The sequence below is a fragment of the Atractosteus spatula genome, chromosome 18, assembly GCF_055471065.1.
Source record: "Atractosteus spatula isolate fAtrSpa1 chromosome 18, fAtrSpa1.hap1, whole genome shotgun sequence".
NCBI lineage: Eukaryota > Metazoa > Chordata > Actinopteri > Semionotiformes > Lepisosteidae > Atractosteus > Atractosteus spatula.
In genome coordinates this window covers 14,436,488-14,456,784 of record NC_142723.1, presented here as the reverse complement: position 1 = coordinate 14,456,784, position 20,297 = coordinate 14,436,488, and the positions used below count along the sequence as shown (strand labels likewise).

The 20,297-nt window shown below is 41.9% G+C and overlaps 1 protein-coding gene across 1 annotated transcript in view; it reads right to left on the bottom strand.

The window, feature by feature from the left end:
* Window positions 1–20,297, bottom strand: part of mpripa (myosin phosphatase Rho interacting protein a) — a 167,242-nt gene that overhangs the window by 20,627 nt on the left and 126,318 nt on the right. The window contains exons 8-14 of the mRNA XM_088936349.1: window positions 18,534–19,053; window positions 8,520–8,664; window positions 7,341–7,457; window positions 5,015–5,071; window positions 4,859–4,927; window positions 4,290–4,379; window positions 2,073–2,182 (exon numbers count right to left, since the gene is read on the bottom strand). Coding sequence (XP_088792475.1) covers window positions 2,073–2,182; window positions 4,290–4,379; window positions 4,859–4,927; window positions 5,015–5,071; window positions 7,341–7,457; window positions 8,520–8,664; window positions 18,534–19,053 — 1,108 coding nt within the window. The remainder of the gene's footprint in view (window positions 1–2,072; window positions 2,183–4,289; window positions 4,380–4,858; window positions 4,928–5,014; window positions 5,072–7,340; window positions 7,458–8,519; window positions 8,665–18,533; window positions 19,054–20,297) is intronic.

Below are 20,297 nucleotides of genomic sequence, written 5' to 3'. Positions count from 1 at the left end.
GTAGGCCCTAGGCACTTTCACTCCCAAACGTGGAAAAAGAGGGGCAAATGCCAATTGAATTACGTTGCTCGACACGATGCACTTTAAACTATTCTAATGATAAACCACGTGATTGACCATCAGTCTTTTTCCAGAGAAACTCAACATCGCTACATAAAATGCTCCGTGGTATCATTTACAGAGGCAGAAAGGTTACAAACTGCCTCACCTTACAATAAAAATATCTAACATTTTTTTAGCCAGCACCCTTATACTTCCATTGATAGCTGCTTGTATCAAGACTCAAGATTGATGTTTAGCATTCATCACCATTTGTGAAGATGGTGGTTTCAAAAAGATGCTCCACTATGAAGATGGGCATTAGAAACACAGGCTTATGTCAACTCATTTTAACTATGTGTCTTTATTACACTTCGAAACTTGTTTCAGGTTTTGGGCAGGGTTTAAAATTAGGCAGCTGCATTTGTAGGTAAAGCTAATATCTGCCCAATACTGAGATTAATCAGGAATTCTCACACAGAAATTGCCTTTTTTTCCCCCCAAGGAAGAGGTCCGTTCTTTTGCCACTTTGTAAAACAACGAACATAAATGAGAAAAAAAAAGTAAACAAATATTACAGTACACTAGCAATGCCTGAGTACATATGATGAAATGAAAGAATATCGAGTGTCATTCGTTTACACACGCACGACAGACAGAAACAGAAGCTGGACAATCACAAGGGACAGAAAGAAGCTTTCCAACCTGGATTTGAGAACGGACAGTTTCAAAGAGAAGTTTTTCCTGGGACAGCATGGAAGCCAAGAGAAACAGTAGGACAGAGGTTGAGAAAACATACACTGCAGCCAAAGCGTGTCATTGTAACAGATGCAACACAGAAAAAGGAAAGACACAACAAATAGCAGGACGAGACTGGAGAACGTGAAGTAGACAGTACCTTAAAACAGTAACCCTTTTACCAATGAAATAGTCTATTTGAATGATAATGTTCTCAAATCAAACTAAACAAGCCAGCTGGCACTTCTCGATTCTTTCAATTTAAGTCTCACAACTGGGGAGTACTCAAGTTAAAAAGCTGAAATGTTGCTCCTTTGAGTGCAGAAAGAACTGCTTGAAAACAGGATGTCATCTGTATCTTGTAGTGGGATCTTCAGATCAATTTGTAATGAGGGGTTACTGTGAGTGTGGGAACTGAAATGCACTGTCCCACTGGTCCCATCAGGTTTCAACAGGACTGGGATTTGGGACAGTCTGCCTGTCCTTCAGCCCGACTACACATTGAGAGGAAAAAGGTTTGTCCTGTTGCTTCTGAAGAAGCCGAGTTTTTGGTTCTTAGCTACACGGTTGGGAATCACGTTCCAGACACCCGCCACTCTTAATCATAAGAAAAAACATCAAACTTCCAAAAGCCAAAGCTGACCGACTCAGATGTATTACTACACCTATTGAAAGGCAATAGTCAGGCAATCTTTTTTTCTCTCCATACTTGAAACAATGTTGATCCCAGACAACAATGATTTTTTGCCAGGAAACAGTAACAACAGTCTGTATTAGACAGCAAGATTTATTTGGACGGGATGTATTTGAACTAACTTTCTCCATCAGTCAACAATTTACTGAAGACTGCTGACCGTAAGACCTTCAGAAATCTAAACGATGCTGTCATTAATCACTAATGTTGCCTTCTTTAGCATAATTAAGACAGTACATCTGGAAGATTTTCTTGACTAGCAATGTTCTTGTCCTCTTCATGGTGCATCATTTCAATGGCTGCCATTTTACCGATCAAAAACCTGATGCACTCTTCCTGCTCTGCTTTTAAAACCGTGACAAATGCTTACCTTTGAAGACAGTTGTTGAATATCTGTCTTGACAAAGAACCAATAGTCACATAGATTGGAAAAGTTACACAGTGGGATAGTCCTGCTTTCTCCAGAAACGCCTCCCTCCAACTTGAGCATCTATGTCAGACCCTCCATTTGCAAGACAAAGCTACCAAACACCGCTGTGTTTCTGCCTCCTCTGTTTTAAGCTCGGTCTTCAGCATTGCCTGAATGCCTTACTCGTCTCACCTGGTGACATCAGGAGCTGTCGTGGGACGCACGTTCTTCATGATGGCCTGGATCCAATTGCGCCGAATCCCGGAAGTCATGGCGGACAGCGTGAAGGCGCCTTCTTTCGTCTGTCAGAGGAAACACAGCATTGGCAAAGAGCGGTACGTCTGTGGTCAAAGCGGCGAAAAAAGGACTTTCCGTATATCGGACAATACTTTCACGTCCCAAGTAATTTCCTGCAATGAGAAGCGAGAATTTTCCGGAACTTTCTCATTGCAGGAAAATGAGAATTTCCGGAATTTTCTGGAAAATGAGTGGGGGGGAAAAAGGAAGTTCTCCCTTGCTCTGTAGAGATTCATCTGAGAAGGTGGTGACATTTGCTCTTCTGAGGTGAAGGATTTGTTAATATTACCGAGTCCACTATATTCTGAGCTCAGTTTTGCAGTGTTTTTAACGCACCACTTGATGCTACAACCTACCATGATGCAGCTTCAGGAACGCTACTCGATTTTATCCCGGTATCAATGTCACTCGTATTTCCCGTCAACAAACACATTATAAATTTGAATTTTTATGCTATGCCCAGTAACATATAATTATTTATAAATAATTGAGAATTCTCAATTGAGAATCCTCTAAGTGGATCTGAAATCCATTATTCAATTTTCTAAAATAGAGGTCCACAGTTGTTTTCCAGGAAGTGGAAATGAGATTATGACCAAAAAACACGAATATATAGGGAAAAAAACATGTCAGATTTGACACTGTTTTTGTTCTGCACAGGCTGTAGCATTGAGGCGATTAAATACACACGTTATTAATTTCCTGATGTTAAACTCATGTACAGGTACATTATTATTAGCTAAGGGAAGGAGAAGGTGTCCAGTTCTATTTTTACACCAGCTCTAGGGGCTAACAGCTAGTAAAGAAACAACATTATTGTTAATCACTATTAGTTACAAATCCATTTTCTAACCACTTTTTGCAATACAGGGTCATGGGGGAGGTGGAGCCTATCCCAGCAAGCAACAGGCAGAAGGCAGGATACAGCCAGGATGGAGCCAGTATACACACCGATACACACTAGAGCCACTTTTCCCAGAAGCCAATTATCCTACAAGTATGTCTTTGGACTGTGGGAGGAAACCGGAGCACCTGGAGGAAACCCACATAAACATACAAACTCCACGCAGATAGCACTCCAGGAAATGAACCCAGGGTCCAGCGCTCTGAGAAACAATGCTAACTACTGCACTACTCTGCTGCCCTTAGTTAAAATGATATTACTCATTTTAGAGTCTTCCAGAAACAAAAGCACTGAAGTTAAAAAAAATCAGTTTAACAGAATGGCCTGGGTTAACGTCGCCTTTCAATGACTAATGGCTACCTGGTTTCAGGTTATGGTTGGTCCCTTTATTAGTTTTCTGTTGCAGATTTAAGAAAACAAGGTTTATTTTTAATGTGAATGAAGTCAGGAGGTCTCCACGGGAGATTCTCACCAGTCTGAGGGCAGACAGTCGGTGAGGCAGAACGGAATTAGCCCCAGTGAAGTGACACACAATGACATTAGAAGTCAGATGATTCTTTATTCTGGTGCCAAGGCCAATTTTCTTTAAAAATGTTAGCAGTTTACAAGCATGTACAGAAAATTCACATACAATCTTTGCCAGTTCTCACTCACTAATGCTTTGTTTTTGCTTTTCTTTAAACAGAGAATCACTCCATTCATTTCTAAAGTGAATCGCCAGTTAATTACTTTTCTTCATGAATAGACTAAAAAGCGATGCCCAGGAACTGCAAGGATTTCCTCTTTATTAAGAAAACTGAGCAACAGAGTAACAGCCAGGCAACATCTGACAATTATAATTAGTAAAAAACGGACCAATCATGTTGAAAGGCATACTTAAAAGTCTGAAAACTAGTTTGTGAATGTTAAAGGCTCTGCTACAACTCTGCTACAATTGACTGACCTGAGGCCCTGTAAAACCATGCCAGATACTGTTGTGTTTGTGCTCTCCTGTTTTGTGCCTGGTGTTGCACTGATTCTTCATTTGTCACATTGCAAAGCAGCAGGGTTTGTCTTTGCTACTGAAGGCTATTAACATTTTGATAACACTGCATTATACATTATACAGAACTCCAGCACAGCCTGTGACACATTGTACACCTCCAGTGCTCAGTAAGCATCGTTTTTTTCACACTATAAAGTCATTTATTCATATACATTCTACTTACATGAATTTGAAATCCATAGTTTCTCTGCACTGCGAATTCTGTGACATCAAAGCAAGTGGCCAGGTCTATTTCTCCATCTAGATCTGCCGCCTAAAGTTGTCAATAGAGGCGAAACGTAAGGGGCACATCTGCATAATGTCCACGTTACGCCATCTTCACTTGTTAAATGTGCTTTGAAATAAAATGATCTCCTGCTTCTTCTCTAATTTATAGCATACTCTAAGATGACATGAACTAAGAGAGACCGGTAAAACTGTATAAGTTTAAAGTATAGTAATATAATTATCTGAAATAGAAGTTAGAGTAGAAGCAACTAATTTATGCTTCTTACTCATTTACCCCATAGTAAAAAAAAAACTTCTTCTTTGGAAAAAAGATATTGCATTGCTGTTATTTTTATCTTCTGTCCTTAATTACTCATTTCGATACATACTTTTTTCGATAAATTGAGTGTGATTCCTCAACACTGAAGAAATTGTTACATTGTAATTTACATTGTAAATTGTCAATCTCAGCTGTGAGCACCTAAAAGCCCATCTGTTCAAATCATATGATAAAACCTGACCTACCTCCTCAGCAACCGAGTCCCTGTAGTACCTCAGACTCTGATCTGTTAGGACAAACCAGTGCTTCTTCCACTAAAAATAAGACAATGGCTCAGAGTTAGGACAATACTGTAACTAATCCAAGTCTCTTCCACATTTTTAAGATTAGTTTGCACTTACCAGCCCATCTTCATACAATTTGGTCATCCATCCTTTCTTGAAATTCAATAAGTCGGGCTAAAAAAAGCAACATCAAGAAACTGTTAAAAAATGCTTCAATTGCCCACAAAAACATGACACCCTACAAGGTTTTCTTCAGATTGCTGTTATCTCACAATTTCTACAGCAGCCAATTATAGATCTTTAACACTACATTGTCTTTACCTTGGCCACTTCTATGCCCCAAGATCTTTAGAGTAAGTCAAGGTCTTAAAAACAAGAGAGTCAGGCTCCCTGCCGTTCCTCAGCAACTCTTTGAGAAGCCAGATACTAATAGTTCAGAATTAACAGCCATTTCCAACAGTGACCATATATTTCAGAATAGAAATTTCTGCATATAAAATTCATCACCATCCAGTAGATTGAGTAGTTAAATATGGGCTTACTAACAGAACAGTTTATCCTTTCAAATCACTAAAGTTTTATTTTTTTCACCATATCTTAAGTTTAACCAACTCCACACTGCCCTGTAGGGCAACCAGTGCCAACACAGTAAGATCGGAACCAAACACACAGTATAATCGATCTCTGTTATTTTTCTGGATATTTAACTTTGATGTGAATTAAACTTAGCAGCTTTTTTTCAGATTTATAATGGTGAAATCACAGCTGCAGAGAATGGCATATATTCCTTCTTTAAGAGAAGTGATCGCACGAGCTCCAAAAATGAGTACACAAAAATGAGTTGGAATGCACTCTGTGATGGGTCATTTACTTTGCCCTGTGCCTTAAGATACTCTTATACACAGCATTGACATCCTTGATTGAAAACGCCTTGCAATATCATTCCTGTTCACTGCTCTCACACTCAAACCGACAGTCTCTACAACAATTAGAAACATTCAGCAGACTGAACTTGCCTAATAACCGGGTTTTGAGCTGTTTGATCGTTAACTATAGCATTTATCCTCTGAGAACCTTTTTTTCTAGTCCCTCTCAGCTCAAGAGGACAAGACAGAAACAGACTAACTGCAAATGAACCACAAATACAAAGTTCCACGTGTTGCTTGCTGTGGTTGCACATAAAAAAGATTTTGGTCTGCAGTCGCTTCAGCCTACAGTTTGAATGAAGGCTGGCGCTCTGTATAAATAGGAAAGCATTTATTCTCTCTTCTGCTCCGCTTGGTTATTACTGCACTGGAACTCTACCAAGTTACAGGAGCAAGAGGAGCACAACCAATTACCGCAAACGAGCAGGACTGAGCCAAGAGGCCTACCTTGGTTCTGTTCAGCTTCATTGGTTACACTGACTAGAAAGACACCGTCTCCCCCTTTTTCTCTCACAACACAGCCCCCAGTGGCTTAAATGTCTCCTCACTCTATTTATAGCCCAGGGCAATTCTGACAGCTGCAGTTCACGTGGTGTGAGGGGGCTCCTTAAACTTTAATAACAGCCAGGGATGGGAACTCAACTTCCCAGGAGAGTGCAATCCTCCAGGATACAGTTTCCCTGGGCTATAACGGCCCCATGCAACTAGGAAGATTAAACCATGTGACTGCATGGGAGGCACTGCCCGAGGTAATAAACAAAAACAGTGAACAACCCAAATCTAAAAAAGACATCAGTCTATTATTGCAAAGGATATCACTACTAATAATAATTATCATCTCAAAAATTTGTTTGAGACATGGAGCAACCTTGTCGAACACTGCAGGAAATGACAGAACCTTACTTAATCCTCACAGCAATGACATGCTGAGAATTCTTGCTTGTTCCCTTCATACTGTAAAAACATCTAGTAAAGCTTTATTTGAATGTAGCTGCATAATGGCTTCATAATCCCTTAAGAACTGCTACACAAGACATTATAATCATAAACACAATGCTTTATAAAGATTTTAGTAACACAATGTATAGTATTTGGTACGACGTGCTGCTACAACAAATAGCATGTTCCCCCTTCATATGATTCCAATGTCTTGCGTAGCCATTATGAAGGGATTGTGAAGCCATTATACATGAACAAAAGTGTCTACCTCTATAACAAATACAATTTCAAGAAATATCAATGTATGATATACTGTAAGATGAATAAATGTTAGACTTTTACAAGTCCACCTTTTGCCCTGACTATAATAAGATCTACAGTGTCTACTAAACGTTTAAGGCAAAGCATTAGCCTGTGAGTTAACCTATTGTCGTCTGTCTTGTATCAGTTCAAGCCGCCCATCAGTTTTCCACTGATCTGAGCACTAGAACCAGCTGTATGAAGTATGTCGAAAGCCGGCCTGTGTTCCCCGTGTTCAGTTACTCAGCCTGTATTTTTGTATCCTGCCAATGTCTTACTGTCATGTTGGACTCAGTCGCTCTCCTGTCCAAGGACTTAGCTCGGCGGTAGGGGGAGATGGCAGAGGTGGACACATCAGGAATGGATCTTTCCTTCGGCGCGTCCAGAGAAAATTCCTGAAAAACAGCCAGGGGACACAGGACTGCATCAGGACATCCCAGAAAAAAAGTAAGGTTACTGCAATGAAGGCTAGTTGAGCTCACTGCATGACTTTTACAGCACAAAGATCCAGACCCCTGAAACTTGAAATCTGGTTCCCAGTGTTGCAAGGCTGCATGTCATTGCTTTACAGCTGGGACTGTTGTGCTTGCAAGGTGCGTATCTGATATTATCACTGCTTCAGCCCAGCAGAGGGCACTCCAGCCCCTCTGGAGAAGTGATGTCAGGCTAGGTGGCAATAACAGGCACGGCCATACACTACAATACTGATACTGCTTCTGTAACAAGCAGAATCAGATTGCCAAGTACGACGTTAAACGCAACCAAATGGACAACTTCCACTTCGTGCACCTATATCACTTTGTCAAAAGAAAAAAAAGTCATGGTATCATCTCCAAAGCCTCACAACCGGATCAGTGTTTTGCTACAGGACAAGTTCCTGTTTTGTTGGAGAAAGTTGTCCATGGTGGAGTTTTGCATTTATGTAAAAACACAACAGCAACAGGTAACAAAAAAACTACACAATCAGATACAGTACATCATGGGCAGAGCTCCCTTCGCTAACTCTCCCAGAAGTGCCAGGGATATTTCCGCAGTACTTTCACAACAGGGGTAAGAAATACCTGCCTTAAACCTGGCCTGATGCTTGTGCAGTTGGATTTGTTACTTTCTGACTGCTGGGTGTTGTGACTCACTATACTGCATGTTCTTCCAGTTCATTAGCCCAGGGCTCTGCATTGTAAAGAGACACATGGGAGCAGACGTCCAGGTGCACACTAGTGGTTCTTCCAGTACATAAGCCCAGGGCTCTGCAGTGTAAAGAGACACATGGGAGCCGACGCCCAGGCGCACACGGGCGGTTCTCCCAATTCCTTAGCCCAGGACTCTGCAGTGTAAAGAGACACACGGGAGCGGACGCCCAGGCGCACACGGGCAGTTCTTCCAATTCATTAGCCCAGGACTCTGCAGTGTAAAGAGATACACGGGAGCGGACACCCAGGCACACACGTTGGCGGTACCTGTTTCCTGGCGCAGGGCCGCCTCTCGCTGCGGCTTTGCCGAGGGGCGCTGGCTGACGAGAGCAGTTCCGAGGAGGAGCTGGTCTCCATGCGTTCCGCATTCTCTGCCTCCAGCGTCTCGAACCTGTCGATCACCTGGGACCGCCTGTGTGGAGACCGGAGTTGCACCATCAGCGCGGCACACGGCGGCAGGAAAACACACGCTCATAACACCTGCTGCCCATTTCCTGCAGATGGGATCCTCAGTACAGATCACGCAAGACACTGCCTTGGGTAATGAGACTTTCAATATTTTCACTCCAGCCAAAATATATAGGTCATGAAACGTTACAGTGGTTGAATTTTTTAAACCAGTGTTTCTCTTTGCTGTTCCTCGAGTACCGCTCTGTCTGCTGGTTTTAATTAATCCTCAGTGCTAATTGCTACAAGTAGCTGATTTGCTAGCTTGTTTAAGCTCTTTCTCCTGCTCCTCCAAGCCTTTGTTTCAAGAATACCCCAGTACAGAGGATCTCTGTCCTGGTTCTGGCATAACACTGCGTCTTTTGCTTTTTGCTTCGGTCTGCTTCTTCATCACAGGCTAATTTATTTCAATTTTCTATTTGAGGTCTTTGTTTCTATTTTCTTCCAGTTCTTTTAATGTTGAATGAGAATTCAAATCAATATGAATGCTCTAGTTAGCGAGTTTTAGGGCTACACTCATTGAGGAGTCGGACTGAAGCAGAAGTCATATTGTTTGGGAACGGCTGTGAGTGTGGCTGTTGACTGATACAGTGTCATCCCTACCCACAGCTACACTGTCCGTTCGAAATCAATTGGTCACCTGTGAAGAACTGTTCAGTCAAGAAAAGCAAGCAAAATCTTAATCTTCAGGGTGAGGAGTGACTGCATGATAGTCTTTGTGCTGACGTTGTTGGAAATAATGCATTTTAACCAAGGCCTAAGTGCAGAAAAAAGTGAAAACCTGCAAGCAGATCAGTTAACAGACACCAATGAGCACTGATGATAAAGAGCCTGGTTGAAGCCAAATCCAGGAGCCAAAGGTGTCCTCCAGGATCAGGACTCAAAACCTCGACTCAAAGCATCAATTAACCCAACTCCCTTCTCGGGGGTTTCTTACTGTAGGTCTCTTTCAATCAGCAGCAACATCTCCAATTCAGCAAATAATGATTGCAATTAGATTGTTGAGGTTGAACAAGTAAAAAAACCTGACGGACTGGATTTGGGAACCCTGCTCTAATTTGTGTTCTTCCTGAGCAATAAGCATGATAGTTAGCACTACACTGCCAGGTACTTAACAACATAAGAATGGTGAGTCCCAAATGAGATGAGACTATTCAGTCCAGCCTGTTATCCGCTAATTAATCAGAGGATGTCATCCAGCTGTTTCTTGAAAGACGTCAGAGTATCTACTTGAAGAACATGTCTGTGTATCTTGTTCCACGTTCCTATAACGCGTTGGATAAAAGTGGATTGTGCCCTGTGATTCAACTTGTGCACTCTGGTTGTGGTATAACTCATAGTCCGAAAACTTATTTTACAGTACAAAAAAACAACAACAATCCAATCTCCTTCTGCTCTTTCGGGGTTTGTGGTAAAAAAAAACTTTAAACTAACTTGGGGTTTTTACCTGTTCTTTAAAGTTTAAAGCAAATATGAGTACGTGAAATTCAGTGCTTTAATCAAACATGAGAGTAGTCTTTTTCGCTACTGGGACAAACTGCTACATTCCTACATTGACTATACACTCACTCCATTTGCAAAGGGTCTAGGCTCATTGTAACAGAATACAGTTAAACATTTCTGTATGCGAGTCTTGAATTTCCACACATATGACTGGCAAAAAGTCTCATGTCATGAGACCAGGTTACCAATGGATCTACTCACCATTAAACAATAAGCATCATTTCAGTCACAGAAAGCATACCATCAGCCTAAATTTAACATGTTTCCCACTAAGCATACAGTATTTTACTATTGTTAGTGTTCTTCAGACACTTTCCTTTGAACAGCCTAACACTCACAAAAGTTGTAGGCTCTCCCTAATTCAGCCTTCTGTCTCAAGACACACCTGTAAGTACAGTACCTGTCAAACATCTGTACAGAAACAAAATTACAAACAAGCAGACACACTGCATCCTTCATTAACTAGGGCATCTTAATGTAGGATGAGTGAGTGTTCAATGAGCATTTGCAATTACTAACTTCTCAAATAACATGTTTTAGGATAAATGAGCTTGCAATATACTTGAGGAATATCACTAACAAACCAGTACAGTTTAATAAACAAGTTTTACTATAAAAGAAACTCTTAAAAACTAGCTATGTCTTTCCTATGCACTCTTTGGAGACGTTTTATATACAGCCTTGAAACAGATGTCCCCAAAACAAAAAATAGTTATTTTTTAATTGAGTAATTGGGAAATCCATGCCTTCAAGGTTAATATTACCTTGTCTTGTTTAATAATAATAATTGCTTACGCTTATACAGCGCTTTCTGGACACTCCACTCAAAAAGCATTTACACTGTTCTGGGTATGTTTTGTACACCCTTCCAGTTATTAGTAAACTGAGCCAATTTTCTAATTAAGAGTTTGCACGGACTAGAAACTACAGTTGAGGAATACCTGCTGAAGTTCCTTCAGAACTGAAAAACTTGAGAAATAACTGCCTCACAGATCCAATCCCTTGAAAAGTGTTAATCGCCAGCTCATTCAGGTTAGGAAGAGGAACAGGATGTGCTTGAACAATCACCGATGAAGTGCAGTGACGTGTTGGGTTTTTTTTTGGTGGAGGGGGAGGCATACAGTAGGTAAATGGTTTCGAATCAAAATAAGTTCCGTGCAGCTCCCGAATAATGATGAGTCAGGAGTTTGTGTGCGCTCAGAATGGAAAAATAAGATGGGAGGGCAGAGAAAGGGGAGCAAAAGACAACATTGTTCACAAAAAAAAACAGCAGGTGGACTGGAGACCACGTAGAGGAACGATTCTGAGAAATAAAAATCGAACGAAGAGGAGGAAAGGCATCGAGCAGTGGTGAGGCGGCAGCAGCAGAGAGTTTGGGGCTGGTCAATGAGAGGAGTGTGGGGCCCCTCGCGGCCCCTGGGCTTGGCACAGGGGCACAGATTCGAGATGGAATGGAAGCAAGCGGGGCGCAGCGCCAACAGCCGGAGAGCGCAGAGTGGGAAGGCAGCGCAGCTCCTGGAAAAAACAAAAACAAAACAACAGAGAGACCAAGCTGTAGGGCGGAAGCCGAGAAAGCCAAAGGGAGAGAAGACACATTGCGCCTGCTGGAAAGGACCCACTTTTGAAATGAGTTCGACATGAAAGGAGAAGAGCTGTCCTCACTTCCTCTCCCACTGCAACCCCACCTGGGTGACGCACATCCGGTCATTATGCACCAACAGCCCCACTACTCGGCCGGTCAGGTGGAGACGTGAGAAACCGTTTCACCAAGTCAGTTAAGGGGGAATTCTTGGCAAGTGCGGAGTGGACACTGGGGGGTAAAACCCCCAGACACTTCTGGACAGTGCCATGCAATCTTGAATGAGCAAGTAGCCAGGACCTCCACTTAATGTTTCATCTGAACAACAGCACAGTGGCTGCGGTTAACATAATAGGGAAGTGATCGAGACCTCCTGGGCCATCAACACCACTTATAACTGCAGCCTGGTTTTCCTTAGATTTGGCCCTGGATATCTCAGTGCTGCCTAGTCCCAGCTTTGCTTAACTTCCTAAAAACAGTTTACTGTACGCCACATTTATCAGAAAGATCAGATTACAGTTCTTGATCAGTCAGACTCTGCACAATAACATCGCACCTTCAGCCTCCACTGGCAAAGATTTATTTAAAGATGAGTGCTTTCTTTTGCTTAATCTGTCTAAAGCATTTTCTAACCCATTTGCAAGCAGAAACAAAAGATTTTAGTTCCCGCTGTCTGTAAATTACAATCCGCCAGTGTCACACACTTGCAGAGATAATCCTCAGTATATTCAAGAATCCGAATTCACACAAATGTAAGACAATGCTAACTCCTCTGTGCATACAGACACAAAAGCAGTACAAATGCTCCTGTTCATCACTTGAATGTCTTAGTTACGGGGAAAAAAAGTTACTTTTTTTTTACTGAAATAAAAAAGTTGCACGTGTTTCTTAAAATCGAATGAGAGAAACCTTTAAACGAGCATTTTGAAAGGTCTTGTAAATGAGTTGCACAGAGAAAGGCATTTTTGTCAAGATACTGTTATGTCAAATGCAGTTTCAACACAGGCACCTTCAAAGGGTTTAGGTTCTGCTTAGAATACTCTGCTCAAAGCTCTGTTCTACTAACCTGCTGCTTTGATGCACACCACTTACTGCCACTAGATGGGGACAAAGGAAGGAAGGTTTTCAATGGCTGTCCTACAGGAGATACAGTACAGTATACAGTGCTACTGTGGTTTGAGGAAGTGCCACTGTACTGTAGGTTTATATGGCTGTAACAGCAACGGCTGCACATACATGTGTGACTTCGGCAGTGCATGACCACTAGAGATCGATTTATCCACAGCCCTCCGGAAGGTGAGGAATTTGGCACATTGAAAAGACACCTTATCTGTTAACTACATTCAGTGATGATATCCATGGGCACAAAGAAGGGATCTATGGTCAGCAACATATCAGAACCTCATACATACACCTCTACTGCAGGGTTAAAATAAGATTCTTAAATCTAAACCTTTTATGTTATTATTTACTATTTAGAACAGTTCATTCTAAAATGACCTGAATAGTCTGGAAGCTAGTTCTATTAGACCACGTTTCTCATTTTTCATCACTGAGCTTTAAGATACCAAAATGTGATACAAAATGTGATATTTTAGCTTCAAATAACTAGTTTACTAATAGTAAATATTACTGATCTACAAGGTACTTAATCTGAGACTAAACCACAACTCCAGCCCATATTCGGCCTGTTTCTCTATCCTAATCCTTTCATGTACAGTAACCTTCATCAAATCCTTAACCACAACTCTCAGAACCATACCTGATACTGCCCTTAAAAAACTACAAAACTGAACCTCAACCATAATAGTAATTCCAAACCCACCCCAACAGCAAACCCCACAGCCGCTGATATGAAACATCATGGATATTTTTTATGAATCCCATATAATTTTCAGACTGCAGAAAATGAAAACTGTGCACAGCACAGTGTTGCAGTGGTTAGCAAAGGGGCCCTGGGTTCAATTCCTGGGGTGCTGTCTGTGTGGAGTTTGTATGTTCTCCCATTTCCTCCCACAGTCCAAAAACATGCGTGGAGTTACAATAAGTTAACTGGATTCTGGGAAAATTGGCCCTGGTGAGAGAGTGTGTGTTTGTGTCTGTGTGTGCCCTGCGCTGGACTTTCATATCCAATCTGTAATTGCTCCACTGACGTGTAACAACAAAGAGATACAATAAGGAATCAAGAAAAGGAAAGAAGAACATCCCTTCAGTAAATAAGATGTCTTCTATTTCTTTTTAATCTACCTAAGGAAGGAAGAGCTCGACTGATTCCTCGAAAGAAATAACAGCGAGTTCAAAGAGCTACAGTATTAGCTCCTTGCTTTCATGCCAATCAGATACCATCACACGCAGCAATAAAGCCTCAAGTTGTCTTTGAAAACACCCGAATTCCATACTAATGAGGAAGGAAACCCTTCAACAAAAAAAACATTCATGGTTTATTCAGGAATGGGCGCAATTTCTCTTCTCTACATCTTACTTACTATTAATCTTGTCTCTGCTCATTGTACCTATTGATCCCTAACACTGAGCATCACAATGGGAACAATTTAGTTTAGAAAGAATAATACTTTGCCAGCAGGGTTACAATACAGTACCAATACAGTACAATGCACTACAAAGACAGCTATTTTCAGTAAAAAGACAGCTATTTTCCCTTTTCATACATTCAATGTGAAGGATACATTTTACTGTAGTTTGCTTGAATCTTGAGTTGAATCTTGAATCACAAGACTGTTACACCATTTTGTTTCACAGGATATTTTAAACTTCTGTAAATGGAGTTGTTTTTATTCTCTTTTCCGACTTTACTACTATCATATATCCCTGTGCTCCCTAGGTTCCATTTTACCAAGATCTTTTAAATAAAATAATTAGAGATGTCCAAGTCCATGGGCACTAGTCACAGGATAAAGTATTTAAGCACACAAGGCCAAGTGTCATAGTTAAAGAATTTGTGATAAGATTACAATTCCAGAGCACTGGACTTTTATAAACTTTGAAATGGAACATGTATTTCAAGATGACAGCATAAGGCTTTGGTAAGTGGACAAAATATCCTCTCTGACAGCCGGTGAGGAGAGAGTGATGATGTACAATGAACACACATCTTTCTCTCTTCATAATTAACTTCATGACATGGACTCACAGAACCAGCTTCTGTAGTAAAAACCCTGAGTGTATGAACTAAATGTGTAAATTAGAAATCTTGTGAAAAACAGTTCACATGATCAGACAGTTCCACTCGATCTCAAACAGCCAAAGCAGTGATCCTGCCTGCTCTTTTGAACGAACGATGAAGTCCTGAGATAAAAACTACTATCAGTGTCAATATAGCCTTAATTCCAGGTTCTGTCAAGGTCAGAGCTTTCAGTCTTGAAATCACAGCCCCCGCCAGGGCTAAAACCACACTGAAAATCCGTGACGGTCATTTTGTGGAACACACTACCGATAACATCTTCTAAAAGATGTTTAACTGGCTCTTTTTTCACTGCTTGCTGAAAGTACGGAAGCTTATTAGCACCACGGAGAAAAAAAAAATATTTTAAACAAGATAATAGTGCATTCAAACGAGATACCTTTGCTCTTGGGGAAATAACTTTTCTATTTTGTGCCAGACTGATATACTCATACTGGTATATTTAAGAGAAATCTCAAGACAACATTGCAGACTCACCTAAACCTTTTTCAGAACAAAAGTTTCACAAGAAAGAATTCCAGAACCAGTCGGGTTGACTGCAGCTGCATTTCCAATAAGACAATCAAACCCCAATTTTCATTTCCAAACTGAAAAATTAAGAAAACTCTGAAAGGACATGAATGTGATTTGTGCCAATTGTTTTGGAATGGCTCCTTAAAGCCTAAAATGTGGACAACGTGAAATTTCAAACTTTTTCCGTCCTTCAATAAACATCATGAGAAGAGGTCTACAGAACAGAACAGAAGGGGTCAGGATTAATCCTCTAGCAGGATAAGAGAAGGTCTCAGAAGACAGACAGTGTTTACTACTGTATCTTCACCCAGGAAGAAAAAAGTGCAGTACGTGGCCAGGAAACAGAATGTCAATTAGCCACCGGAACGGGTAACAACAGGATTTTTTTTCATGCTTGAGTCGGCGTGCTAAAGGAATGCTGGCTCTTGGGTAAAATAACAGTAGGGAACAGGGCCTGTCACCATGGAAACCAGAGACACTGGGTAACCAGCATTGGGCTTGTTCTGGGCAACTGTTTGTACACGTGAGGGAATGACCGTGGTCTCAGGGCTACCCCGCCCTTTGATGAGAACGTAGCTAATCTGTGTTAGACACTGACAGCCCTGCCTGAACCCATTTTCAGATTAGCTCCTGCAGCCTGGTTTGTCCAGCAGTGCTAGAGGCACTAATCTGCAGACGCTTGCTCTGACCTGAAAAGTGTGGGGAAAGATGTCCATCTACAACTCACATGGATGAAATCTGACCATAGGGGGCTTGTTTAATAACGGCAGAAAATGTGTATCTGCATATCAGGCAGGTCAAAATGCAGAATACAACAGGGTGGGGAAGTGGTCTTTTAGATTTCAAAAGCCACAAGTGGTTTTGAGCTCTGATCTGACCCATGCTTGGTTTCAGACATTTGGAATTTGTACACAGTTAAAAACAATCCTGTTGCTGTCTTGTATAATGGTTCTGGAAACTCGACAACTTTTAACTGATTCAAGGAGCAATGCTGCTCAATAATTAGGGCAACAAAACAAACAGATGCATATTATTCTGGGTTTTGAAAGACTGAAAACAGTATTTTGTATAGTCTTTTTTTTTCTTAAATCAACACTACTAAACAAGAAGGAACTGCAAGACAGCTGGTGTCATAGGACAGATTTCTAATGAAAGCACATGAATGCAGCAGGCTTAGGCAACTGATCCTTGAAAACAGAAACGAATGATTCTTTACCAGCTGGGCCCTTCGAAAAATAAGATTTTACGGCTAGGCATTGCTACCTCACAAGCACAACAGCAAGCAAGTCCTTTTCAAAAGCACTGATAATCCTTCCATGGTATTACAGATTGTAATTGAAAAACGTGGTTTGGACAAAAAAAACACGGAAATGAATTTTGTGCATAAGGGTGGATTTTCTGTGGGACTGCAGGAAATTTCGAAGTGGGTGATAGCTTCTAAACTAAAATAGGTTTCAGCTCGTCAAAGAGACTTTTTCAACACAGGACCAAGTACTGGCGAGATTTTTCTAATGAGCAACTCTAACAGGTAACCACGGATACCAGCAAACTCAGGAATGCCTTACTTAACACTGCCTCCACTGGCCAGGCAGGGCAAGAACTAAATAAAATAATAATTGGTAATGCAGCGTTGGTAGAGAGTTGTTAACCACAGGGAAAGGAAAGCCTTGGTCATTTTAAAATACAAATAAACTCAAGGGAGTCACCTGCGCATTATCATTAAGTACTGTACCTTCCTTTGCAGTACTACATAGGTTCTGAAATACATGTGCAATACTGTTTCCAGCAAAAGCTAAATACCATGTATCTTAGTTTGGATGTTTTGCTTTGCATTGCCCAATATCTGCCAAATGATTTGAGCAGTATAACACAAGCACAGACAAAAGCCAGGTTTACGTCAAGTTAAATATTCCCTGAAGGCAGAATAAGGCAGTGCTTGTGACTACGATTTTTGCTGTTGATTACAACGGAAAAAAAACAACAGTAAAAAAAAAAGGAGTACAGCAAGTCCTGAAAACTTTGTGAGCATAAGACGTTAAGAGATTTTGTTCAATTTTATTGGTTTAGAAATTCCAAAATGTGTCACTTGCACTGAAGACGAACTTCAGTGCCTAAAAGACACTCTGCACAGAGCACAACAGCATGAATGTTTGGTAGTCAAACATTTTCACACTGAGTTTTGTCATAGTTTAACTTAATTGAAACCCTCTTCTAAACGAGGCTCTGCATCAGTGGCACCTTGACCTCAAATGAGGAGGACATGTTATTTTTAGCTCTTCAAGAACTGATTTTTTAAAAAAAAAATCAATAACAACTATACAGCTTATGTGTTTTTATGTAGTTCTTTTCAACAATTATAAATGAATCTGGTTAAAGGGGAACTGCAGTCCCAATTTCTCAGTTTGGTTATTAAATCTCGGTAACAAAATAAATTCACTGACGTGTTAAGAAAAAATCACAAATTTTGAATTAATCACAAAATCGTGAACTTTGTGAAATTACTGTATGCCACCATGCTGACGCAAACTCACATTCGAGTTCCCGCAAACTGTGACGTGATGCGGCCCTTCCTGCTCACTAGTCACCATAATGACTACTATAATGTGATGTACGAGCGAATAAGTACAGGCTGTACCGTACTGCAGAAATGTTCCAATGTGATCTGCATGCAGAGTTAACAAGTAAGTTGTATTTGTCGGCAAAACCGTCTTGAAATCAAGAGCAACATTTCTACGGGATTAAAATATTCACAAGCCTGCTTTACAATCTGATAGGGGCCGCAGCACGTCACCGGAAGTTTTGCTGGCTCATTCTGAATCACAGACAATGACAGAAATATGGCGCCTTGCCCACAGTACCTGGAAATTTCAGCTATTCTGTGATGGAAAGTTACGGTGCACATTTTACTTCTCCTGCCGTTTGAAACGCACTCGTCGATGTGTCTAAAAATCTAAAAATGGCGTTGCAGTTCCCCTTTAAATCGTGTAAATATGATTCCCCCCCCCCCCCCCTCCCCGAACGGGAGATGCGGTCGCACCTTCGCTCCTGGCCGAACAGCCGGACCACCTCCTCGCGGCCGGGGCTGCGGGTTCGGGACCTCTGCTCCAGCCGCTTCTTCTCCACGCGGAAGGCCTCGCGGTGGCTGATCCTCCTGGCTTTGGGCACGTCGGCCAGGCAGGCGTACTCCCGGCCGCCGCGGCCCGGCCGCCCCGCCGGCTCCCCCCTGCCTCGCCCCTCCCAGCTGGCCCCGCTGGTCTGTGTGGTGCTGCTGGCCTCCGAGTCCAGGGAGCTCTGGGAGGAGCTGATGGTGGAGGAGCCGTTGGAGTAGAGGGGACCTGGGGAGAGGAGAGGGTCGCTGCACTCCGGAGAGCGGCAGGGGGGCGTGGCCAGGGGGTCCGCGTCTGCGGAACTATACCTGTGGGGGCCGCCGGGGCTGGTGGGGGCCGCCAGGGGCAGCTGCTGAGGGGGCTGGGTCTTCTCCGGCTTGGGCTTCTCCAGGGAGAAGTAACCGCTTTCCACACGTGCCTTCCGCCCGCTGGGCGCCGCGCCTCGGTCCGCTTCGGGGCAGAGGGAGAAAAGAGGAGCGGGCCGAGGTGAGAAAGCGCCTACTCTATCTGAAAGAGCCTTCACTTCCGCCCTGCCCTCTGTCCACCACCGCCTCCCTAACCTCAGCTGTCCCAGACACTAGCAGTACAGCAGTAGAGAACTTGTGTGAGAAATTACTCAAGAAAACCAGGTGTGTGAACATACACCGCCGATGTACCCAACAGCGGATTTCAGATTCCAGTCCGTCAGTTCGGCGATGTGTTTCAGAAACAAAACTGTTGCAAAAGAAAGTAAACTTCAACGACACCGTTTCACCTGACAGGCTGTTATTGTCACTGACCCCCGTTCTATAGACCTTCAAAGAATCCTGGAGGCGAATGCAAACACCATTAATCAGGGTTTTAAAAGGCCCCCTGTCACCGAGGTGATCCTTCAGGTCAAACACACCTGACTCCAGCTAATCTCATCATGGGAAACTTTCCCTTTTCAACAGGAAATACCATCTCGCAGGGTCGCGGCTCTGAACATTTTAGAGCTTTTATTCAATCACAGACTTTTCAACCTTTATGTGTAAAACAGGTCAGAATAATTGAGAGCATCTTAGAACCTGGAGAGTAGAAAGGAACAGGCGTTCTGAGGAAGCTTGTAACATTAAAACAGGGTCTCGCACTCCAGAAGACAAAGTAAATATAAATTTAATTCCAAATAATCTTACAGGAATTAATGTGTCATACTCTACTGGGCATTGCTGCATACAGTGAAGTATCCTATAGAAGTCAAACAGTAAATTACTTTTTAAACCTCAGCTGTTGTGAGTATAAAAACGAAAGATGGCTACATAAAAACAGTTCCCAGGATTTTTTTGTAGGAAAATCGTGCCTCAACGTTGAATCAGTTAGATGGGCAATTTCTTCCATTATTTGTCCTTTGGAATATAGTGTATATTTTATCATGAAAGAGGTGTTTAGCAATATACATCACACCAAAAGCCCTGGACAACCACTGTTTTACTGCTGAATAATGACAGGACTGGGTACGCTGAATACCTTGAACTGACCTCATGGAGCTCTATTTTTTGGGAGGTAATTTCCTTATTTATAAATTACAGCTATCCATCAGGAAAAGAAAGTAAAGGAACAAGGCGGGAATACACTCTGGATGGGACAGCAGTCTACTGCAGGACACACAAAGACACAAACACGGACATGCAGATACACACATCAGAAACCAATTAACCTACCAGTATGTGTTTAGA